Source organism: Diadema setosum, chromosome 22, assembly GCF_964275005.1.
Source record: "Diadema setosum chromosome 22, eeDiaSeto1, whole genome shotgun sequence".
NCBI classification, from domain to species: Eukaryota; Metazoa; Echinodermata; class Echinoidea; order Diadematoida; family Diadematidae; genus Diadema; species Diadema setosum.
In genome coordinates, this window is record NC_092706.1 from 15,478,364 (window position 1) to 15,505,822 (window position 27,459).

General features: G+C 36.9%; 1 protein-coding gene across 1 annotated transcript in view; it reads right to left on the reverse strand.

Annotated features, from left to right (window-relative positions):
- Positions 1-24,999, reverse strand: part of LOC140245047 (uncharacterized) — a 31,724-nt gene extending 6,725 nt beyond the window's left edge. The window contains exons 1-9 of the mRNA XM_072324641.1: positions 24,257-24,999; positions 18,618-18,801; positions 17,233-17,360; positions 16,405-16,425; positions 7,530-7,623; positions 3,554-3,713; positions 1,898-2,050; positions 1,390-1,493; positions 899-1,060 (exon numbers count right to left, since the gene is read on the reverse strand). Of these exons, the coding sequence (XP_072180742.1) occupies positions 899-1,060; positions 1,390-1,493; positions 1,898-2,050; positions 3,554-3,713; positions 7,530-7,623; positions 16,405-16,425; positions 17,233-17,360; positions 18,618-18,801; positions 24,257-24,435 (1,185 nt within the window). The 5' untranslated portion in view covers positions 24,436-24,999. The remainder of the gene's footprint in view (positions 1-898; positions 1,061-1,389; positions 1,494-1,897; positions 2,051-3,553; positions 3,714-7,529; positions 7,624-16,404; positions 16,426-17,232; positions 17,361-18,617; positions 18,802-24,256) is intronic.
- Positions 25,000-27,459: the final 2,460 nt, after the last annotated feature.

Consider the following 27,459-nt stretch of genomic DNA (forward strand, 5'->3'; position numbering starts at 1 on the left):
CAGAGAAAAAAGTAAAATTTTTAATATTTTTACTTGACCTTTTGACCTTTGACCTCATGACCCCAAACTTTCACCAGAGAATCTTAATTGGGTAATACATGCATACACTAAGTTTCAAGAAAATATCTTCAGCCAATGCATAGATATGGAGGAAATTGTGAAATTTTACATATTTGACCTTGACCTTTTGACCTTTGACCTTGAGCATGTGCACCCAAAAGTTGATAGGCACAACTTCACCCCCTAATACACATACATGCCAAGTTTCATTAGGATACCTGAAAAGGTTTTTTAGTTACGTTTGCCACAAAATTCATTACGGACGGACGGAAGGACGGACGGACGGACAACCCGAAAACATAATGCCTCCGGCACCACTTCGTGGCGGAGGCATAAACATGGATTGTGTTGCATAAAACTTGATAAAATCAAACTTAGCTTGAGCCAGTGAATAAGCCTGGATGAGCCGAAATGTGAGAATCACCTCCCCCATTATTCTGATTAGCTGATGGCAGTTATGTTTGATTGTATGTCTAATATCAAACATAGCTTTCTAATGAATGTGGGGGAGTTGATAAAAAGCAGTTTATGTTTTATTCAAAGCACTTACGTTTGATTGTTTTGTATCTACACATTAACCTATGTTTCACTGTACTACTGCTTGGTTCTTATATTTGATATGAAACATAACTCTGTCTGAAACACAGAATTACCAAACATAACTTTATGTTTGATATTTCAGGTTTATGTTTGATTTTTTTTTTTTTTTTTTTTGGGGGGGGGGGCAACATATGTCTTATCTTAAATTTTATGCCACAGGGCTCTGATATGTTATGGAACACTGTTCAAGCATGCAGCAATGTAGAGAGTGAGGCTGAACAGAAACTCCCATACTCACAGCTTCTGTGAGTTTGTTCTTGAATCCCGACGCTTCCTCCCGACTGACGTCCAAGGCCTGGAGGGCATTGTCCAGCTCTGACCTCAGTGCCTTCAGCTGGTCCAAGGCCTTTCTCAGATTCTCCACATCGCTGGCAGCGCTGGAAAACCGCTTCATGATGTTCTGAGGGAGCGAAATCAGATCCAGTCTCAATAGCCGTCATAGCCACAGATTCTCAACTTGCTTTGTAGGAACAAAGGTCATAACATTCTAGGAAACATAAGAACATTTGTCCATAAAAAAGAAGAAGAAAGAACTAAAACAGATACTTGTACATTCTGCAACAAGTTTAAAGACAAACAAAATTCGAAGAAAAGAAGCCGCTGTGATGAATGACATCTCTTTAGTTTTGGCTTGCTCAACCTATTCGGAGTAAAACCACAGACCCTGGTAAAATGGGACATAATGAAAAGAGAATACTGATGAATGAAGGAAAAAGAGAGCTGACTTACATCAATCTCTTTCTTGTGTTCTTGCTGCATGATGTGGACTTGTTTCTGAAACTCTCTGTTCATTGCCTTTCTCTCTCTGGCTCTCTCCTCCAGTAAATCAGCTCCTGGTTGGTGAAGACAAGAAGACACTACAGTGATGTACTTGGACATCACAGCCACACAGCATGTACCCACAAAATTTTATCTTTGCAAACAATTCTTTATCCGCCTATACCAGAACTCTGCTAGATTGGCAACTACTGTACGTCTAGTCCTCTCCCTTTAAAACAGTACTGTACTAATGGAAGATAATTAACTATCAAATGTCGAAATCATCTACATTATCAATAAATCATTAATCATTACATTAGTGGCAATGCAACCTTGTTTCAGAGCTACATGTAGTTTTGTACAGGTGGAAACTAACCTAATTAGGAAGATGAATGTCATAAATATAGTGACGTTTATTCATATTACAATGCCTACCGCAGAATGAATTTGGAGAGGACAAAGGTTAAAGTTGACTTACTCTGTTCAGAGAGCTCCTTCTCCATCTCCTCATGGAATTTGAGTTTCATGTCATTTTCCTTCTTGGTCCATTTCTCCACCATGTCCTGGGTCAGGGTTCCCTTGTATGCCTCAAAGGCCCCCTGGAGGAATTCTAGCTCTCCCTTCATCCTTGCTGCCAGCCCCCCAAATAAATTAAAAAAAAAATGTCAACATGACCATCTGATAAACACCAACATAACACTCCTACTGTAAACAAGATTGAAACATATTTTCACATGATTCATTTTTCGCACTGAGCAGCTCAAATACATATTTGTGCGGTGTTGATTTCACGCTGCACAATTGTCAACTCATTCACAATGTGCAGAGGCAATTATGAAGATATTTTTGCTGGTTTTAGAATTTGCGCTAGCCAGAAGTAGCGTGAAATACATGAAAGTTGATATACTGCGAAAATTCCTGTGTTTACAGTATCTGATTTCTTCCAGGCTCATTGTATCACCACATGGTATGTCATTAGCAAAACACTGCTGATATCATTTCAGTCAATGCAAACACCATCTTATCAGTCACTCTACGTGAATCACAAAACAGACTGAATATTAATGTCATTTGCATATCTATACAATGCCATGAACCTGACATATTTTTCCTTCTCCTTTAAATCTCCCACATCATAAAGGCATAACTCTATTCACTCCATCACCATCCTAACACATTCTCTTTGTATCAATACACATTCTGAACATCATCACCGACATCATTTTCATCCTTGTTACACCACACACCAGAAGTCTCATCATAACCATCAATAGTACAATGATAAATCTCAAGGCCCTGTCACACTAGAGCGAATGCCCAACAAATACCAACGAATTGGAAAATTCGAAGATAAATTCACATCAGTTGCTAATACTAAAATAGTTCGAAACATGTTTGACCTTCTTCATATCATTTAGCTATTTATAGAGATTTATAAAGATACTAGGGAGCCGTTTTTTTTTTTTTATATATTTTGAACATGTCCAAAATCTCCAGTATATATCTGCAAATCCCTATGAATGGCTAATGATACATAGAACATCAAACATGTTACGAACTACACGTTTGTACTCTAGTATCAGCAAGGTATGCGAAGTATCTTTGAATTTTCCAATTTGTTGGGTATTCGTTGGGCATTCACTCCAGTGTGATGGGGCCTTCGTGATAAATCTCCCACCACCACTACACCACCACAATTATCGGAAACGTCACTGCCATCATCACCAAACCCTGAAATCTAATTCTCACATTAGCAGCTCAAATTACAGCATCACCACAATGGCATCGCTACAACACTGTTATCACTAACACAGGGCCTGACATAAGTAGTGGGCCCTGTTGCTTTGGGCCACTAACAAATGTTGGACCGCCAATTTTTTTTTTTTTAAGGCTAGATTTCGGTGGCCTGACAGGGCAGCTGAAATTCAAAATGAATGTTATATAAACAATCCTTTTATTGTGGGGCCATTACATTTCTTTCTTTCTTTCTTTCTTTTTTTTTGGGGGGGGGGGGGGGGCCACTAAAATTTCAAATTCACAGATTTTAGTGGCCCGAACAGGCCATCTGAGAAAGAAGTTAGGGCTGAGCCCTGACTAACATCTCAACATCCCTCCTCCACTGGCCTGCACCCACCTAGAGCCTTCTCACTACCAGACTTGATTTGCTCCATCTCCTTGGCATGCAGCTCCTTAAGGAGCGCCATCTGGGCCTCTTGCTCCTCCTGGTATCGGATGAATTTGTCCGTGTGCTTCTTGTCAAGGTCCTTCAGCTTTTCCCGTAGGAGGTTGCCAGCCTGCCACGAGAAGAAAACAAGTTTTTGTTTTTTGTTTTCCTTGACACTTTCAGACACCCTCCCTGATTTCACATAAAAACAAATCTACAACTGGAAATCCCCTAGGCAATGCTTTAAGTCAATACTGCTAAGATATCAAACTGCCGTTGAAGGAGCATAGCCTTAAATGATGTTATACATACTTATTGAAAGAGGAGATATCTAAACATTTAAAAACAAAACATGAAAGACTGGCTCATGTAACTGGCTATAACAACAGCATATTTTCATCATAATAGTAGAAGCTCTCCCAATATCAAAACAAGTAAAATCATCAACAGTGTGACAATTTGTAATAATTTACCTGGTAGATTGCCGACAACAGCAATGAAAGTACCAGGTAAAACATAAACATTGCTGACCACAGTTGGTTAATTTTCCATGTTTCCCCATTCTACACATTTGTTCTTGTATTTTCTCTGTTTTTCCCTTGATACAGTAGCTTCCTCAAAATCTGGTACCGTTTAATCAGGTACTCCGCTTAATTGACATTAAAAGTGAACAGACATGTACATTGCATATCATATTTACCGGATAATCAGGTTGGCATTATGGTTATTCAAAATGGGTAGAAGTTTTCCAGACAAGCCTCAACTATTCTCATTGTTCACACACGCAGAGAGCGACACACTAATCACTACATGTGTCTAGCTAGCTCTCGATAAAACGAAGAGAGCTTAAGATCGCCGTTAATGGGGACAACAGCTCCTGAATGCATGGCTGCGTGCAAACTAATATGATGCCAAGTTGCATTTATAAAATGTCATATCAACATGACTTGTCCGATGTACATCATACTTTCATGAATGGCAGGTCTGCACTCATGCAAGCAGTGTCTCGTCACGGATCACTGATAATCAGAATCCTTTACAGACAAATAGTCATCAACAAGGTACAGTAAAACATAATAATTCTGTTGGGTTTGTATGTTATTTTGCTTGAAACAAATACAAGAAAAAGTGGGGTTTCTGCTAAGGCTATATGTGACTTTGATGAGCTGTGACTGTAGTGACATACTGCGCATGCTGTGTATGTGGTGCAGATAAGTGCATAGCATGGGGTACCTGTGCTGTGAAAGAAACATGCTCTCTAGCTTATCGGGTACTCCGATTTAAAATGAGAGAGTAAGAAATGCTCTGCCTGACACTGCCCAATGAAGTGGAGAGTACTGTATCCGCATTTTCAATGATCCTGTTTTTATCTATTTCCTCCACTCTTTCATATGCTGTCTGTGACAAGACTTTCACAGTTTATAGTGACCTCGTCTACAGCCACTATGTCTATTTTCCAATTGGTCTACTGGCATATCGTCTATTACCGATTTGTCTAATACCCATTTGGTCTACAACTCGTTTTGTCCAGTACCCATATTGTCTAATAGTCACTTTGCCCACTACCCGTACTGTCTAATACCCAACTCGTCTAAGGAGCATTTCGTCTACAAAACAATTGATCTAATAGCCAAATCGTCTACACTCACAATGTCTATTTGCCATGTCGTATAATATCTATTTTGTCTACTACTAGTTAGTCTACTTCCACCTCGTCTACAAGTCATTTAGTCTACATTCACTTTGTCTAGTTATCATATCGTCCAAACCTTAGTTTGTCCATACCCAATATGGTCTATACCCATCTGGTCTACTCGCAACTCGTCTACTCCCAATTGGTCTACTCCCAACTGGTCTACTACCAACTGGTCTACTCCCAACTGGTCTACTCCCAATTGGTCTACTCCCAACTGGTCTACTCCCAATTGGTCTACTCCCAATTGGTCTACTCCCAATTGGTCTACTCCCAATTGGTCTATGCTCGTCTATACCCAATTGGTGTACTCCCAACTGATATACATCTAGTTTTACTCTCAACAATTTACCCAAACTGATCATTTCCATCTGGTCATGCTGATGATGAATATACCACTTTGTCTAGTGTCCAGTCCGTCTCACTGTCATGAACTATTCACATTAAACCTTGCCCTTGATTAGCACAAAAATCAATATTAGACTATTCTAGTTACAGTAATTATTCCGCACATGCTGAATATAAAGACATACTAATCAATGGTGAGACATGACTATTCAGTCTACATTCTGGCCGTAAAATAACTAAATAATGATAAACTAGCTCAGTTACAATCCTCCATCACAAACGAATTGTCAGCAACCCCGCCTTCGAGATACATTGAGCCATTTCCATAATCCCATTTTGGGTCCATTTGAAAATAGGTAGCCTAGGTAAAACAAACCGTTATGTTAGTACTATTCTCGACGTTACATTAGGGCGCAATTCCACAAAATGTTACCAACAGGATAAACATAATGTAGAGCCATTATCACACCCTTGTGTTTGAAGAAAATGATTTTGAAACATGACGATGACCTCAATATGCATCTCTCACGACTAAGGATGGATACTCCAAAGCATTGTAAACAAAAATTGAATCCAGATTCCACATGGAATGGCGCTAGTCACATTTTACTGTTTCCTTGAATATCAAGTTTTAATGCATGTAAATCATGTGTTTACAAATGTTATTGTGAACTTAATTTTGATCAATTTTCAAAGATATGCTGAACAGATTTGAATACTGGGTGGCGGGGCACCTTTGAGCTTATTTAGGGTTCCTCGCGAAACGTGTATTGAGTACATTGCAGGCAAGTAAATTATTCATCTTAGTAGTAGCTATATATATTGTACATGAATCATATTTTTGTGTATATGTTTCAACCTTTTTTGTGCATTTAACCGTTTACATACATCAGTACGTGGCAGACAGAATAAAGAATACTGATAATGTACTTCTAATGTGTTCCTTTTCATTTTTACCATACTTATGATTGTGTATCAAAGTTGAATGGATGGAGTGTTGAAGTTTGGACATATAAATGCTGCATGATTGCTTCTGATATAAATTACACATCCACCACAAAAACAACACAGCAAGTTTTTCACACTGTGACATTATCTTTTTTTCCTAAAAATTGTCATAATTAGAACATAAAAATTTAAACCAAATGGGGCACCAAGAGTGTTCAACCTATTTCACTGGGAAAAAAGAAACTGGATGAAGTAGACTTAATTAACAACAAAAAAAAAACTATAACTAGTAGTAGACCAGTTGGGAGTAGACTAGTTGGCAGTAGACGAGTTGGCAGTAGACGAGTTGGGTGTAGACCAGTTGGGTGTAGACTAGTTGGGAGTAGACGAGTTGGGAGTAGACCACTTGGGTGTAGACGAGTTGGGAGTAGACCAATTGGGAGTAGACGAGTTGGGAGTAGACCAATTGGGTGTAGACGAATTGGGAGTAGACCAGTTGGCAGTAGACCAGTTGGGAGTAGACTGACTGGTTATTAGACTAATTGACTATTAGACAATGAGTTGTAGACCAATTGGCTATTAGACAAAATGAGCTGTAGACTATTTTATTCATAGACCTTATGATTAATAGACGAAATGGTCAATACACATAATGGGTGTTAGACGAAATGTGACTTAGACAAATTGGACATTAGATAAAATGGCTAGTAGACGAAATGACAATTAGACTAATTGGCATATAGACAAAATGGTTGGTAGACAAGTTGGTAGTAGACGAAGTGAGTTTAGACGAGATGGCATTAGACTAGGTGGACAGTGGACGGGGTGGTTGTAGACGAGGTGCCAATTTACCGACTTTCACTGCTGCCACATGGTGCAATACAATAGTGCTTTACTACTGATGTGTCTATACTAAGAGCATGATTACAGGCTGATACTACAGGACACCTTGTTTACCTTTTCCTTGCTGCTGCGGTGATTCAACCTCTCTTCTTCCAGGTGAAGAGTTAGATCGGATACTTGTTGTTGTAGTTGGGCAATGAGTGCATCTCTGTGTGGAGTTAAAAGAAATTAATGCAGGGATTAATACATAGATCTCTAACATATTCCCATCACATTTTTCTTACACAAAATATATGGTCACCTACAAACTCTCAGTGTGTTACCATATATATATGTATATATATATGTATATATATATATCAGTATATTCAAGTATCATAGTTACCCCCCCCCCCCAAAAAAAAAAAAAAAAAATATATATATATATATATAGATAATTGTACTCCAATCTGCAGAAGGGTGTACACTTTTGTCTACAATTTCTACATGTCTGTTTGTTTTTTCAATGATAAAAAATTTACAGCACAATATCTTTATCACACATATATACAAGTAACAAGGAAAGTTCATGACAGAATTACATGTAACAGCCAGAGATAATAAAGAAACACCAACAAAAGAAGGACTAACTTAGATATCAAATGCACATAAAATAAAAGTGAAACTGTCAGTGAAGCAAAGATGTGCATGGGAAATTAGTTTGACTACCTTTCTGCGCCAGGAGTGCCACTGTGTGACAGACATGGCGCATTACAAGACTCCATTATTATCATTATTATTATTATTATTATTACTAGTAGCATCTTCATAAATGAGCGCACTGTTTGAGCCTGACTAAAAGAGGAATGATACGCAATAAAAAGCAGTCATAAAAAGGAACCTTTGAAGGGATGTCATGGATGAGAAGCATGCATAAAAGGTGATGAAAGCTTGGAAAAACAAATGTCTAAGATCAATTTCAGTGATACTGTCAGAAGCTAATAATGTAACGATGTAAAACACTCAGGCTATGTGCACTAGATTGTTGTGTTTGTTTGTTTTTTTCCAAAGGTTGGAGGTCCTTTTTTGTTTTGCTGTTGTTATTTTTTACAGAAACACTATTATCAATGCCTGTAAAGGCATTAAGAAATGATCTCTGAGAATTTGCTCTTGCTTTTAACAAGGTCATGAGATAGGATAATTTGGACGAAACATACAATGAAGTGATATGAAAAGCAATGTGGAAATTTTGTGAATTACAAGAAATAAAAAAGAAGGAGAAGTAGTAGTAGTAGAAGTAGTAGTAATAGATAGGCAGATGGATTGATTGTAGTGGCAACAGTAATAGTAGTAGCAGTAGTAGTAGGAGGAGGAGGAGTAGTAATATATAGGCAGATCGATTGATTGTAGTGGCAATATCATTATTATTATTATTATTATTAGTAGTAGTAGTAGTAGTAGAAGTAGTAGTAGTAGTAGTAGTAGTAGTAGTAGTAGTAGTAGTAGTAGTAGTAGTAGTAGTAGTAGTAGTAGTAGCAGTAGTAGTAGCAGCAGAAGCAGCAGTAGCAGTTGTAGTAGTAGTCATAGTAATAGTAGTGGTAGCAGTAGTAGTAGCAGTAGTAGCAGCAGCAGCAGTACCAGTAGCTGCAGCAGCAATAGTAGTAGAATATGAAGAAGAAAAGTGAGTTCCTATACATTCCTTCTCTCATTCCTGTCCTGGGGATGGCAATGTTGAACATGGAATAACAAGCAATGAATGCAGCCAATGTTGGAGGTACAGTGTACATCAAGCTGGGGTAAGGGCAATGGCTATAATGGACTCCAGGGATGAGGGAAATGCCTTGGGAGCTACAGGTGTAAGTGAATTACAGACCTGAAGATTGCAGCAGTGACTTTGGATGAATCCATCAAAAGTCAGTATGTGAACAAAAATCATGATGGTAAGCAGAAAGCGTATGCTAATTCATGCAAGCCCAAAATATCTACATGCATTGATGAACTTGCAAAGCACTGTGCTGAGCTGACAGCATAGCGCGTATGACACGATGACATCACAATACTTACAGAGTTCTTATATCACTCGCAGAACTAGATAACCCTCCTGACACTGTCATTTGGGAAGGGATGGCCTCAAAATGTATTCTCTCTGGTGAGGGAGAGCCACGTGGTGAGTGGAAGGAGAGTAGGGAGCTTCCACTACCCAAGTTTGAATATGAGCTGATCCCCGAGGAACTTTTGTCACTGAACAATTTACTTGCTTTTGTACGTGGGTTCAGAAAAGTATCTGATACTGGTGGCTTAAAACTAGAGTTCAAAGACCAGAAAACAAATCCATATTGAAGATACATATCAAAGAACAGGTGTTTAGTTGGTGCAAAGTGGAGAGATGAAAAATCACCAATAGTTGAAAAGTGTAAGAGTAAGAAAAGTGTCAAGTTTGTGTGAACATTTTTTATTAATATCAGAAATAATACAGCAGCCCATCACCATACAAATTTTGGTTCATTTACAAAACAAATGGGAGAGAGACAGGGGAGGGGGTTAGGAAAAGAAAGAGAGAACATCAAAAATCTGTGTCAATATTGACTAATTACATAGCACAAAGTGACTACAAAACTCAATCATTACCACTGAAATGACAAAATACATCGAGGACATCAACTGCGTGCACTGAACACACAAAGTACAGTTAACAGATGTTCTTTGTGTCTCTAAATTCGTCAAATAAATCCTATCCCAATTAACTTCTGTTTTATAGCAGGGTTGTCTGTTCTAAAAACATTAACACCTGAGTCACTGAATGAATGAGAGATGTCATTCAGAACTATGAGAAAATGCATGTTACACAAACTTCAAACTGCTTGAAGTACAGTATGCTTGATTCAAGACAAACAGAAAGCACACAGGGTAAGAAACAATTAAACAAACGACATATAAGAACAGAAATAAATAAATTTGCAATACAACTTAATGCACAAACATATGTATAAATGTATATATACTAGTATTCAACTCCCACCTTAACCCGTAGAGGACGAGTCCCGAGTATACTCGGGCAAGGGTCTATGTGAAATGTATGTTGTAGCAAAATCAGCCCGTCCTCAATGGGTTAATATCCATCTAAAACTTTTATTAAGCTCTGAGGCACACTATACAAATGCATGAAGAATTTACAGGAAACTGCTTGAAATCAAACTTCTGGATACTATCAAGGCAAGAATCACCTAAATATTTGCACATGATTCTCTTGGCTTAAGACTGTGAAACTCACAGCATATTTAATTTGAAAAAAAAAAAAAATAATAACGTCACTGAGAAGAGACTATAGGGGGCGCTCTTTAAAATTTCATCCACAGTGCAAGCTGGAAAGCGCCCTGGCCAAAATTCATGAAATCATGGCTTTCTAATGTCTCAGTCTCATTCTGGAACAACAGGTTTTTACAACAACAAAAAACAACAAATAAACACATGTAAAACAAGTTGCCAATTTAGGGCAGAATCGTATCAGCACAGATCAAGGCGCAAATATAAAAACTGAAAATGTTTTGCTGTTTTTGTTTGGTTACATGTAATCACTCAAGGCAAGATAAGTAAACAAACATAAATATAAATGGAAAGTTTTTGATTATGAGGGTCAAAATCCTCTTCAGTTAATTGGACCTCACTGCAGATTACAAGGCAAGGGAGTAACAATGGGAGGTAGCTTTAAACCTGGTGGGCCATATTTACCATAGTCATGGAGAAGTTAGTGTTTTCAAATGATATTACAAAGCAAATGAGGGAATGATTTTGTTCTGCTTTTTATTGCTCTGTATCCAATTGCATTTATATTGTACTGTTTGCTCCAATGTATGGTTTGTTGCCCCAAGTAGAGCATTGTTTTGACCACTCATGCAACTACTACAGCAACAGAATTCTAAGTAAGAAAAATAAATAAATAAATGAATAAATAAATAAATAAATAAACAAAAAATAACAATAGAAAATGGAATATTAAAGGACAGATGAATGAATAAACAAATAAATACTACAGACAGTTTTGAATTAAAGAAATAATAATTGGGCAGTTGTTGAATATTCTTTGCCATTACACGATGTTGCTCTATACGTTATTCCTCATTTTAGGATATATACACATACTATAAATGCTGTTCAAAAACAACTCAAGGTCAACTTGAATTTGCATGATATGGCTGGTACATAATTGTGTCTATGAGCAGTAACTTGTAAGAAATCTAAATTTATGTTCACCATCTAATGGGCTAAGATGGAGTGGAGTAAATTTGTAAAGTATCGGAATGGAAGTTCTAGCGATGGCCTGGTGGTCCCAGGCCGCTAACAAGTGGTGTCGGGCCACCAAATTTATATTTTAGTAGCCCGATTGGGCAGCCAAGATTCAAAATGGATTGTTACTTTTGCTTTTATTTTGGGCCACTACATATCTCTTTTAGGCCACCAAAATTTTAGATTTAGATATTTTAGTGGCTCAAATGGGTCCCCAGACTAAAAGGTTAGTGTTGAGCCCTTTTATATGTCACAAACTACTGATGTTACCAGTACTCCACAAAATAACACTTGATACAATGTGGACAATGTTTGATTATGCAAATATCCATATACATCGTTGTAGTAGTATCTAGGAATAACAGATCCATCTTTTCATTTCAGAAAGAAAAAATCAACTATAATCAATCCAGGAAACATATTACCATAATTAATTGCCTTCAAATGACAGTCCAGACTGACTGCACAACTGACTGCTTGGATACATCCATGAATCATCTCTAATAATAATCATTCCCTCATTTGCATAGATGACTACACAGATGTCAATAGACACGCCCTTTAATGCAAACCTGACATATCCACCAATCACAAACCAGGGAATACATACAAAATGGAGGTAAAGCACACATACTTCAGTGAGCCACATAGTTTACCAGTTCAGCAAACTGACAAAATTTAATGTCCAACAAGTTACCCTTAACATTCTTATCAACTCATGTAAGCTATGTTTTTATCAACCCACAAAAACTTGACACAGTTACTTCACACATTTCCTAGATCAACAGCACACATTGTCAAGCTTACCAGTTGGTGTTCCATGAAATATAGCAATAAAACTTGGGGGATAGGATATTCTTGACAAATTTTAAGACCTACATGATACTGCAAAGTGCAAAGTACTGCAATGGTACATATGTCACTGCAAAGCACACAGATGGTTTGGAATAAATGAGGTGAACCCATCTTTCTGTCACATGCTTCCCAACATTTTTAGCCCATTTTTGAATCCTTGATTCTGCTGAGGGAACATTGATTTCTCATCATTTGTTTTTCTTGATTATTACTATCATCACTATTATTACTATTACTACTGCTACTATTATCATTATTATTAGTAGTAGTAGTAGTAGTACACTAGTAGCAGTAGTAGTATCATTTTATTATCTTATTTATTTATTTATTCATTTATTCATGGCTTCTCAAGATTAAATACAAGGAGAAAGTCATATTGCATGATATATGGAATGTGGTGATTCTACATGCATACATAGTATTCTGATATTCTTCAAGTATTCTAATATTATTCATGATATTTCAACCCGTTGAGGACTAGTCCCGAGCATACTCGGGCAGGTGTCTACGGGAAATGCATGTTGCAGCAAAATCAGTCCGTCCTCAATGAGTTAAAGGTTGGAGATAAGATACTCCAAAATATAAGCCATGGGCCAACTTCTATTAACACTCCCTATATCACATAAGGCTCACAATCACACTTAAACCAATTTGCCAACTATGTTTGATAATGAGACATGCATAGTGACACATGCATGTTAGTATATATCATGCTAAATGCCTAGATTTCATGCTAAACACATGCAGCATGCAGGTATGTCCAGTTCAAGTCTAGAATATCAACTTATATTCTTTCTGAAATTCCTGATTGATTTGTTCTATCATCATGGGATTGTATCACATATCTTATTCCCACTCACATCAAACAAATACTGTATACGCCATTATTTTCACGAATGACGAGGTCATAGATATTTTTGCGAGATGTTGTTTTCGCAAATCGACGCCGACGCTTACGTTAATGCTCTATCAACAAAGCGCATGGCGACAATTTCGCGTGTTGTTAAATTCGCGATCCAACTGCAATTCGCGAAAATTAAACCCTCGCGAAAATAACAGCATACAGGCCTACAATAGATGATTAGTCAAAAGATCTCATCAGAATCATCATCATAATAATAATAATAATAATGATAATAATAATAATAATAATAATAATAATAATAATAATAATAATAATAATAATGATAATAATAATGATAATAATAATGATAATAATAATAATAATAATAATAATAATAATAATAATAATAATAATAATAATGATAATAATAATAATAATAATAATAATGATAATAATAATAACAATAATATTAATAATAATAATAATAATAATAATAATAATAATAATAATAATAATAATAATAATAATAATATGCTATTAAATAAAAAATAAAAAACAATCACTCTGATGCATGTGTGGTGTAATCATTGAGGCTACTGATCAGTATGTCTCATTTCAAAAGTGATTCTGTGAAAATGAGATAATTTTGATGATATCATATGGTATCATTAATCAACAACTAAGAATGAGTGATTTGTGGCAGCTGGTACAGCCAATCAAGTTGATACAGTTTTGAGGGGCCTATTGTATTACAAGTCAAGATTAAATCTAGCTTATTTCATTCCTACAACTTGCCACAATGCTATAATGAGAAACAAAAGTTTACCCTGAACCCAACTAAAAACTTAGAAAATGATAACCCCTGCCTTTCAAACATAGTGTAAATGACTCCAAGCTATCACAAGTCACATTTTCAGAGTCAATAGAAGCTGTTTGATATTAATATGCGTGGAGTTACACAGAGGTTAGAGTGGGAATTACATTCAAGTCAAATTACCAGCAAAGCTGAAGTTATTAGACAAACCCTGCTTCCAGGTTAATTGCCCTTCTCTTCCCATATCGGGTAAGTACTGTATCCATATTTGATTAATGAGAAATGTGGTCATGTCTATTAACATTGCCGGCTAACTTACAGAATATATCCCGTTACCGTAACACTTGACTATAACTGATGTTGCGCTGATAATTTTGTTCATTTAGGTTATTTAGGAAAGCTGTATATCGCTAGTTTTACAAAGTTGTCCCAGAGTAATGTTACTCACGAATACCCGAACACAAAATAAGGTAAGCCTCAAAGCGCAATTTCAAAATGGGTATACAGCAGCTGGACTTGACTAATCATACCTTTTATTGTTCACATCTATAGAGTTTAGTATCATGCAAAGTGTTTTTTTTTTTTTTTTTTTTTAATAATGGTTGGAATTTACATGAATAAAAAAATGCAATGCACCGGTGCAGCACTGCAATTCATCAAAGTACAGGGTGCAAGGGTGTGCTTTTCTAAGCTCTAGAATATCATGCAAGAAACGCAGGTAATACCTGGGCCAAAAACACCTGGGTCAGTTCCACACGACGCGCTGAAACGCCACTCCTTCTACTGCTATCACTAAACTTGTCTTTGGATTAGGGACTACATCTTTACATGCTAAAATTCAATGAAACTAACTTCAACAAAGTCACTAACTAGTTTATTAATAATTATCAATTAATGCATCATTCATATTTCAATGGCACTCTTGATTGCGTAATTTTTGATAAGTTGTTTAGAATGATATCTGAGATGGCAGGAAACTTACACAAAAATAAAGATTGTTGCACACAGCACACATTTAGCAAGCTCGAGACAGTTGTTTAAATCATAAATATTTACACTTACTCGTATACATTAGAATTACTAAGAAATCTGTCTTTACTATCATATCAATATTTTATGCCACAAACTTTGAACAGATTAATTTTTGATACCCTTCTCTTATCTGCCTTCCATTTTGTACTTTATTTAGTTCTGAGTTTAAATATCTTCTGACATATCTCTTTAATCATGACTACCATAGACTACAGCCTGTTCAACCGTACTCCGTCTTCTATCTTATTAACATCCCCCACCCCCCATTCTATCACCCCTATCCCTCCCTACGCCTCCCTGGTCTGTGATTGGAGGCTATGTCTTGGGGCTATGTCTTTGGTTTGCACGATCAAAAAAGAGAAACATACATTGAGTATACAGAGATGGAGAAAAGGGGTAGACAAAAAGATCAAACATGACTGATTAATAAAGTCAAAGGCTATCTACAGCATCATGCTAAACGATGTCACTATCATTGACATTCAAGTGTATCTGAATGATTTTAACCAGCATGCATCACACGACTTTGGATTATTACTTGATTAGTACAAATATTGCTCTCTGATATCTCATAAGTGATTAATGATTACGAATAAATCCACAGTAATTCAACTTTTTGAATTTACTCTCTTAATCGAGAATGTTTATACATTTTACAATAACTGCATCACTTTTTTTTAAAAATCTGTTGTTCATTCATGCTATCATAAAACACAACACAGAGAGAATGAATCAATTGGAATTACAATAATACTGTTCTGAAGTCCAAACACAGCATGGAAAAGAGAAAATCACAGATCACAACTTCACATAAGATCAACCGATGCAGGAAACTACAGAGTATATATCCAACAAAGACCACACCAATCTACAAACAAGGACAACCTTGATGGTTGTTTGTAATCCTTCAGGGTCTGACCCGTGAGAAAGTCTGAAAGTTTGATTCTCTTCCAAAGAGTTCTTGCTCTTGGCAAACGTTGAGAATATCAAACATGGATTCAGCTTGAAGGAACTTTTTATTGGCTTGAAGAACTGACAACATTAAAGTGAAACACTGGAAACAATATGATGGCTAGACTTGCATTAAAAGTTGCAAATAGTGTTATTGTGTAGGACAGAAATAAACAAACTAACAAAATAAATATGAGAGCAAGGCAACAAGACTACTTTCTGATACTCACTTTGCTGGATCATTGACGGGTCTGAAACACAATTAAAACCATTACGTATGATAAGTCCATGAATATTTTTAAAATGTTACATAGTGGCATCACTATTTGGACATTCAAAACTGCCTTATACTGTACATATACACTGCTTAAGAGATCAATTTTTATAAGCTGACATTCGATATTTAGCAAGTCCTCATGAGTACAACCTTACCAAAATAAGCAAAATTTATGAACAGTCACTTTGTCATGGTTTGTATCTTCAATTCAAAATGAAATAAAGTTCTTTCATACCCGACATGATTGCATAATTACGACTTTTTTTTTCTGAATAAGTTCTGCCAATCTTTATTTATGAATGAAAAGGTTTATTCTCATTGTGGTAAGTAAAACTTATGTATATATCTAGAAAAAGGTAAATATTCAGGAAATATGGTTAGTTTTTCTAAACATGTTTGAATCAAGCCTGGACTGGAATCACTGGAATAACAGTCCATTAAGATTACTAGGTAGCTTGTGCCTATTTTTCAGCTCATCATCTTGGGATATTGAAAGATGAGAGTTTTCCCCTTCTTGTAATGTACCAGCAGACTAAAAAGCTATATTCTGTAAGCCTCTTGGATCTAGCCTCCAACAGTGCCACTGACAATTCAATACAGGCATGCTGCTGATGGTAATGACAGTGTTAACGTATAAATAAATTATACACTGATGATGCCTTCATGCTAAAATGATTACAATTGTTTTCCTCCTCTACAAATAACATTGTTTGAGCAAGTATTTAGGTAACCTCGCTGTCCCGGACTCTGTATCTGTATCTGTAATGGAGTGGATACTCACCCCTCAGCCACATATCTCCTGATGATGGGAGGGGGCGTGTCTCCACCACCTGTACTAATGGTCACCGCTACTTTACTCTTTGACTTGGTCATGGTCATGCCAGATCCTAGGTCGTACTGTCTGGAACTCTGGTGGCATGGAAAGTTTGGGCAGAAGAAGCATCATGTGTAAGGGTATAGAGAAAGAAAGAAAAGAGAGGGTTGATAGGTAGACATTAAGACAGTTAGGTGAAAGTGGTTTCAAAAGAGAAAAGGGATATTAAAAAAGATAAAGAAAAAGTAGAGGACAGGTGATATGAGGCAAGAAAGAGAAGAGATGGTGTCAAACCAAGATGAGAAACTTGGCATCAAAGCTTCATGTCAATAGAGTTGTATTCAAGCCAAGGAGGTTAAAACAATTGGATATCATGATCTGCCTTTGGAATGTAATGTTTATGCAAACATGACATTAGGATATAAAATCATATTATGCTTTCAATCTTTCACTTACGATACTTTTCATTTCCTCTTAGATGAGTTTGATGTGCATGAAATTGTTAATAGTTCGGGGAAGAAGATAAGAAAAAAATTTCCTGTGCTCTAAGATGATGTCTGGAAGGACACAGATGTTGAGTTTGCACAAAATATTACTGTGAGCTATACAGCTACATGTATGAAGATTTTGCACAGTTCTGTGAGATTTGAATACAACACATGCAGTACCTCTATTCCTCTTACTAATAAAGATTTGCATGATTGCAGCTCAGTGGAATAATAGAGGGAGGTTAAGCAGAAAATGAAAGAACTTCTTTTCATCAAAGCCCTTCACAAAGTAGATCAGCAAGGCAAGACTATAGCAGGACAAAAGCAATCTGACCTATATATATCTCATCTAGTAAAGGCATGGTAATACGCTAAGACCACTTCAATCACCGTGATGGTAGAATGCACATATTTTCATAACAGGCTTGGAGTCCTCGAACAAGCATATTTTCATTGTACTTTAAGATTACTGTAGTGACCACACAAGCATATAATCTGATCGAGATCATCACTAATGGGTCAAAATAATATTTCAAGATTTACACTGCATGGAATGTATTTTTATCTTTATTACAACTACTGCAAAGCAAAAGAATATTTTGCATTTTTACTTGGAAAAACAAGCTGTAAGCATGAACAATATTGACATACGACTAATGAAAGCTACTTAAAATCAAATATGTCTGTAGAAAAAAAAAAAAACAGGTTATCAAAATAAAATCATCATATTCATGGCAAGTCATAAAACACTGAGGAGCTATTGTGACTCAGAAAATAAGACCATGGACAATCAATTTTGATGAGTAAAATATCAAATTTCCTTCTGCAAACAGTAACCATGATAGACAGTTTCAGTCTTCTTACTTCCTCCTGTCTAGGAGAGTTCCAGGTCTTCTTCAGCGGCAGATGGCTCTCCAGAGACTTTCTGGCCGTGGGTTCTGGAGACTCCACCTCGTTGACACGACTGCACCTTGGTCTGCTGCCAGGGGGCGCACTCTTTGGGGCCTCATCTTCCCAGTCCTCCTGCTGTTGGGACGTGGGCGTCGACCTGCAGGAAGTGAGGAGTATGAACACAGAGAGTGCATCCCATTCAGTCCAACCAATCGTCACATGTATGCACCATGTAACACACTAATTTGAAGGCCTTGTCTTTCTTTGCTCTAGTGAGGATTTAACCTCTTGTTAAAGGCCATATTTCTATACACCTGAGTGTGCTGGTATGGCAGCATTGGGTAAAATGTACATATTTGCTAATACTTTGAGATTCCTGTGTTTTTACAAGGTATTTAATGTGTTTATCTCTAAACAGATTGCTATATAAAAAGGATTGCAGTTAGAGCAAGAAATTCACACACTTTATGTACATACATTTGTCAGAAATCTACCCTTCTATTGCTATTGCATATATATGTTATCACTATATGAAGCAATTATTTTTTTGTGTGAGAATGAAATGACTTTTATATCAGATAATTATAATGAAACTCTGAATTTATGGGGACTTTGATTTTTCATAAGACCTTTTTGCATTAAATAATGGGGATGTTACTTCTTCCAACTAAAGTATGCCACAAGGCTTTACAATTTTAAAGTGATTTTAAACCATCTTAAAATGACCTGGTTATACACAGGAAAGCCACTGAAAAAGACAATTTTATATTGAAAAATTGAATTTAGGTTCATGTCTCATGGGCGGTGAGTTGGCTCAGTCGGTAGCGCGTCTGCCTCACGATCACGCGGCCCGGGTTCGAACCCGAGTCTGGACTGAGCAATGTTGTGTGTAAACATACCGTCCCCTCTATAGCAAGAGGCAAAACATTCTGTCCCTCGGATAGGACATAAAATGGAGGTCCCGTGTATGAGAGAGTCACAGCTCATGCACGTAAAAGATCCCGCTTCATTCATTCATCGCAAAGAGCAGGGTGTCTAACCCGGTGAAGTGGTCCAACCCCACATCCAACTGGACCCCATGGAAGACCAGCTTAGTGTAGCTGAATATGGGCTATGCAGCCATCTTCACAGATGGAAAATGAACAACAACAACAACCAGACTTTTTTTGGCCCCTGTAATGAGCAATGTTCAGTTCCACATTGAGACTACATGTGACACTTTGCAGCTACATGTGACACTTTGCTATTAACATAATGTACAGACTGTATTTAAAAAAAATACATTAATTGTACATCATGAATTAAATGCTGATTGCGTACACATGTGCTGTAAATGTTTCATATCTCTTTTACTTCTAAAAACTTAAGATGAGTGTACTAATTACATAATTTTTACACGTAATTTGGAAGTTGAAGCAATCATTGTGATCACAATTTGATATATTGATAGATATCATAAAGACACTGTGTTTATACACTGCACATTAATTGTCTGAGGTTTATAATATTAGCATGGATATTCTCTAAGTTTCTTCAGTTTCTTCAATATTTACACAGTCGCTGGACATCCTGCTTGTTGACAAGAGCAAAAAGTGAAGTGATATACCGGTAGTACAAAGCTGATGTGCTCTCCTAGAAGTCAGTGTTTTGATCACAACTTATTTGCACAATCTCTCCTACTCTATCTTTCCTGGACCACACCTTGGGATGAACTATTAGTTCTGGTCACAAAGGAATGCCCATCTAACTCTCCTCTCATCACCTCCCCTAAGCTAAGCCAATGATCTGACCATCGATTCCCTGGCTCATCCCCTGCTCAGAGCACCGTTAACAAAAGAGCGCCCTAGATCCTGCTGTCCCGGAGAACAATGGCTCTAACAAACTAAATAGGCCTTGGCTGAAACTTGGGTCTATTGTGGGGATGCGAGGGATAAAGGGAATGGCTTGGGCAGCCCACTTGTCAATAAGATGTTGCCTTTGTGGAAGACTTGTGTTTGCTGTTTACCCTGGGGTTGTGAGGGATGCGATGTCTGCTTTGCATAAGCAAACCAAATATAGAAGGGACGTAAGACTAATATGATGAGGACTGCCTGGAAAGCATTTCCTGAAGTCCTGAGTTAGAAAAGATCTTAGTTCCTTGTTACAACATCAAATACACAAAACTAACTGATATCAAAACACAATGATGAAGGTACAGACTGATACCCATTTGAACAACAAGAACACAAAATGAACATACAGCACTACAGTATGTGCAATAGACATTGCAGTCTATATCACAGCACTATGGAAAGAAATGCAATTCATGGAAAATTATCAAGTTATTCAGTAAGTTATTTTTTCCAGAATTTCCCAGCATCCAGCACAGCCTATGAGCCAATTTTACATGATAAAACAATCTTTGCTTCCCTCCTACTTCATTCAGTTACTTGAAGAGTATCAGGGCAATTCCGCAGTTAGGTGGACATGACATGGATGAAAGAAATGTGCCTCTTTATCTTACCCTTTAATCTAGGTATCAACTAATGCCATGGATGTTTACCAATCATTAAGGTTTTTCAAATTCAGTAGATTTTATTTTTCATATTTATTGATTTTGCGAGATCTAAAACCATCATTTAAAATGTACATGTGGGACTGGGGACGCTGAAATTCACTTAAATGCAAATTACAGTGGGTTCCTTTGAAATTTTTTTCTCAAAGTTTTGCTAAAGGGTAAAAGATGAATACATTTAAATACTCCAGAAGTCATGTGACATTTTGTCAATTACAAAAGGGTGAAATGACCTGCGGAATTACTCCGGACAAATGTAACGTTACTAACCGTAACGTTACTAACCATGCTTTTGGGGGTCTAGCTAAAAAATTATCGGTCGAACTGCTAAAAAAAAATTGCATGAACATTTGTCATGATGCAATAATTGAAATTAATGCAACACTTTGTTTGAAGTAACTTGAATTTTTGCACACTTTTTGTTACAAGACATTGATTTTTTTGTCATGTCCTTTTTTCGTAACGTTACTAACCAGCCCTTTAAGTTGCTATAGCAATTTTAATATTTCTTGGATTGTGTTCATTCTTTTCTGTATCATAAACCTGGGAAGGATGAACATGTTTTTGACATAATTTTGACTTGAAATGAATAAATGGTAATTCAGTGGTAAAAACAAATATCTAAATTTGTTCAAATGTAACGTTACTAACCGCGGAATTGCCCATCAACATAATATTCCTGGAGTATTGGACCAACCTCATGGAGAGCATCATGTTCCTAGCAGATAGACATAGGATAGTACATATGGGTTGAAGACCAGTAAACATGAGTGAATTGGACAAACCTCTCAAGAAGTCTCATCATTTCAGTGTTACTATTTACTCTGTGGCATTTTAACAGCTCTTCAAGATTATTTGAATGTGCTCTTCGTGTTTAATACTAGTCATCATTTACTTTATGTGTGACCTGTCTCTAGGTCCCCATTTCCTTGAATGACATTTGATCATGACTCTGCAAACAATATCTCTTTCATCTTCCATGAAATGTGAAAGAAGAATCTTAATTTTCTTGCATTAAAAAAATACAGGAAAAAAAAACTTTTTTTCTGACCACAAATTTGGGATATTCATGCAAAGGTGGCATAAAATACTGCAAGGTTATCGAGACAACATATGACAACTGTACAACTCCCCCCCCCCCCCCCCCGCAAAAAAAAGAGATTCCTATTAACATAATCACTGATACTTTACTCAAATTTCATCAACTTGAATTTGATAAGTAAAATCTTTTGATATAAAATAAATGCAATTTTCATGGGTCATTCCATAGATTGAGGGTCCATGTAGTAGATGGTGTATAACTCAAGTTGTGTGCCTGTACCAACTCTGATATTGATTGTAAGGTATGTACACCGCTTTTGTATTGGTAGAATAGTATTGATTATCATTTGTGAGACTGATCACCAGGGGTCTATGAGACAGAATGGATCAAGTGATCCCTGGCTAGATAAAACATGAAGCTGGTGCCACACCATATGTGTACTCTTTCCAAGCAATTGGGGGAAGGGGCTAGAGTACACTGTAGGTCATTCTCTTGTAGACCAGTGGAGCACTCTATTTTTTAATTCTATTCTATCATTATTATTATTTTTATAAGGATGATGACCCAAAAACATAGCTTAAACAAAGCAGTTTTCAACTCTAAAAATGAACTAGTGCTGCTGAATTTTGTGAGTCATACTTATCATGACATGTACTGGCAATTGGGAGATTGATGAGATCTAAGACAGTCAGCTCTGATTTTAATATAACCATCAACCTACATGGCTTGACTCTCAATGAATCATATGATGTCTTGTTACATTATCTCTCTAACCTTACTGTCATCCCACACTCTCCTGACAGTTTGTAAATCAGTAGGAGACCTACATTTCATTCTGTTTCTCTGCTACCAAGGAATATATATATATATATATATATATGCAAGCATAAACCAGGAACAGCTACTGTACATACAGGGCAAATAATCAAATATATTAAATCCCCCTTTTTTTTTTTCTTCTTTTTTTTTGTGTCATTGTGACAACCAAAAAGTCCTCACCAACATCAATAATTGCCTTTTTTTGTTAGTCTGAATCTTTCCACTACCCTTGCATCTTGTCACCTCCGCAAAATAATGATAAAAGAATATATTTATCACGCTTATCCTTTGACTCTTACAGAAATTATTCTATGTACCAAAATATACATCTTAGCTTGGGGTCTACTGAAGAGGGATTAGCATGATAACAGGCATGATTCAAAAGTCATTTCAGAAGAAACAAACAAAAACATCAATAGGTACTGGATGTGGCCAAGATGACTGTAGTACAAATTTCTGAAGAGTTCCTTATCCCATATGAAAGATTGCTCACATGGAAGCAACTCCTTCACGACAGCAGCTCTCTGTGATGCTTAATAGGTGGGCTTATTTCAATGAGACCGTAGAAGACCAAAGCATGACTTCCCTCTTGACCTAAACAAGAGATGATGGCAAAATGCACGCATAGCTTCTCATAGACTGTGAATATCCTAATGACATTATCCTGGACGATGATTACCAGTAACTTTCTCCTGAAAGCACAAGCAGCCAGCCCCCAATCAGTATATAAGCAGACCCAGTTTGCACCAACAGACACAAGTAGCTTATAACTTGACTAAGTATTCTGAAATCTTTTATGTGCGAGTGTGTTCATACACTCTCACACACAAACACAGGGGCTGTGGAACCAAGGTGGGGGGGGGGGGGTGCATGCAGCCCAACACACTTTTGACTGTGTATAAAAAAAAAGAAAAAAAATACCAAAAAAACCAATGACTTTCCAAGACTTCCCTCCATAGATTCTTCCTGCAAAAGCAAGGGGTACCATTGACCCTTGAACCCCGTACTCACAGCTCCCACACTAAAAAACATTCTGCAGCTCCTGAAAACATACATACAGACAGACAGACAGAAGACAAATCTGCATACATACATGTACAGACACAAGTACATACGAACACACATAATATTACTAGCTTAAATGTGATGCATGATCTCTCTGAATCAGGTCAAATACTGCAGAGATTTATACAGTACCTTGGTCTAGACTTGCCCTTGTTGTTTTGTGCAGTCTTGTTGAGTCTCTTCTTGTGGAGTGCTGCCAAGCCACTCATCTTGTATTTGTTGGCCTCCATCTGGTCTCGGTTGCGCCACTCCCCTCCGAGAGAGATCCCAGAACTTGTGGCTTTGGCTGCTGGAACGTTGAAGTTGCTCATCTTGACAGTTGGTTGTTATTGTTTCTCTCAAAGAAGTTTCACTCAAAATCACAAGACTGTACTCTATCACACAGATACGTCGGACCTCTTTACTTGCTGGCTTCTTGCATGTGACTATCTTGGCACTCCTTTTATTGCACCATGGTAAACACAGAGGTCAACAATCTGTAGCTATCAAAGTCACTGCAACTTGGAGTTGGGTCTCTTGCAAAATACAGTAGAATGAATTTGATTTCAGATTCCTGTCAAGATGCTATTGTGAATTCTTAACATGAAACTTTGTTTTGATTTTTGGAATTCTGTAACGCTACATCTTGCTGCTTTAAAGGGCATCACTGTACAATTTGATACCCATGAAGAGGAGCTTGGATGGAAGCTACAGAATGTTTCTATCCATCTTGTTGCAGTTATATACTGTATTGGTGGTGGTATGTGATGTCATATAAATGATGCTTGGAAGATGCTCTATGTGGCCGCAGTGGAGCTTGTCATCTTGCAACTGCCAACAGCCACACACAATGGAATTATCATCATCTTAAGGTATTCTTCAGTTGATTTTCCACCAGAAAGAGCCATGTTGATGTTTGAAGAAGCAGTACTGCAAAAGAAACAGAGAGAACAAATCATATGGTCATCCAACAGCAAAATATTTCTGCAATGTACAAAGTTTCAGGTAATATCACAGAAATAACAACAACAACTATAAAGACAAATGACCTATTTTGACTTTTTAGATAGTAAGTTCAAAGGTTTGATGCAATCTGATTCACTAGTTGAAAGGGTTGCAGTATTTTTTACTGTGCATGATAGCCAAAGTATAAACTTTGGGATACCCAGACAAACCATCTCTGATTTTGTGTTTTCTGATGGAAATGAAATGTAGGAAATAAAGTAATTTTGCTCATACTCATCTCAAAATAATGTGTTCTTTCTCATGGGAAATGACATACATGTACTCTATTTCTGACTTACACAACATTTTGCAGTCATTCTGGTTTCAAATATTTTGTGTGCATATTTCACATACTGTAAATGTATGTATGCACCTTTTTTTTTTTTTTCTCCTTAGAATATACATGTATCACATTCTCATCATCTGTCCTCAGCATTCTTTGAATGACAGTAATGACCAAACAGAAATGTGCAGGTTGTTTGTACTCAGAACACAAAAATGTAAAAAAGTTGCATTAATGGAAACCTTAAGATTGTCATCATGATATGAATGACAGCAGTAAAAATGATAATACAGTAGCAGCAGCAAAAACAGTTCTGAAATGACAAAGATAACAATCAACAATTATCATATGGTTATCATTACAATAGTAAAGATTAAAACAATTTAACCTTTTCATCTTTTGGATTTTGTTTGGCATTTCATGACACACAAACAGATAAAGAGTAATACAGTGTAGATACTAAATTAGTAGAAAATGAGAATAAACTGAATATGTCATCCAAATTAATGTGTTCAATGCATCATACCTACAGTATTGTATACTCATGAATGCTTTGTCAAAAGAGCAGGAAAAGGTGTTATCCCATAAAACTCAAAATGAAATAATGTCTTCAGTTTTGTACATCAGATAAACACTGTGCATTGCTCATATGACCATCACATCAAGATTCACAGTAATATTCAGCATAATTTATAGTTTTATTCATAATACATGTACATTTTGCATCATAGCGAATAGTATCTATTGACAGAAAAACATTAGTGTTGGACACCCAACCATACTTAAAATATATCACAATTTGCCTGAAACTTTTAATACTCACATGTAAAGAAAATACTCTGAATTCACAAGCACGCATTAAAATGCAATTTGCGGTACACGCTCCAAGATTATCTGCTTCGAACGCATGGGTTGTTTCGTGACCCACTTAGTTGTGCCGTGTTTTGAAACCAACATCCCTACCCTCTATTGACAATACGTGTGAAATGCACATAATATTCGTTTGTTCGTTTGTTAATTTCCATCTGAGAAGATGGCTGGATATCCCATATTCAGCTAGGCTAAGCTGGTCTTCCATGGGGTCCAGTTGGATGTGAGGCTTGACCACTTCACCGGGTTAAACACCCTGCTCTTTGCGATGAATGAATGAAGCAGGACCTTTTACGTGCATGAGTTGTGACGCTCTCACACACGGGCCTCCATTTTATGTCCTATCTGAGGGACAGAGTGTTTTGCCTCTTGCTAGAGGGGACCGTATGATTACACACAACATTGCTCAGTCCAGACTCGGGTTCGAACCCGGGTAATTAGGATCGTGAGGCAGACGCGCTTTTACTACAATGTATGTGCATTTATAATCTAAGGTACCATTGTTTTGCTGATATTGTTTATTATCAGGTTTTTCAGTAATATTTGGACATTTTCAAATCCGCAGTGAAGAATTCAAAACCACTGCACGTAGTCTCATGCATGAAAGTTCACTCTATACTTGCAAGGTTAGTGCTGTAAAATATAGCTTTGCGGTGAGGGGTGTCGCTTACAATGCAGTGTTGATGTGTTGGACACCTACTAGAAATATGTCTAGATCTATAGATTACATGTACTAGCCTAGTAAAATATGTTTCGCTTTACAATAGGTTAGTAGGCTCTACTTACTACTACTAGCTGCGAGTGTTAACATTAGATCTAATTATTAATGTTAGATCGGTGCATCAGCGCCAGCTCGGCTCAGACGCATAGCCGTAAAAGGCGGCATTGCATTAAGATTTTCTTGGTAGCTCTACTAGAATCTACACATTGACCACCCTTTTTGAAACCGACCGCGTAGTTTTTGGTGCACAGAATGCTTAGTACGCACTGCACTGCACGCAGAGCACATAAAGTGACATAAAAATGTATTGGCTTTGAATGAGTTTGACTGTCGATGAGGATGTGTGAGAAAACGAAAATTCACTGTTCATTATTATGGTTTAGACTCAATCGAGGACAGAAACTTTTAATGAATATTTTAACCGAATCGTAATGTAATGTCAATGCATTTTCTAAAAAGCTTCATACAACACCGTGT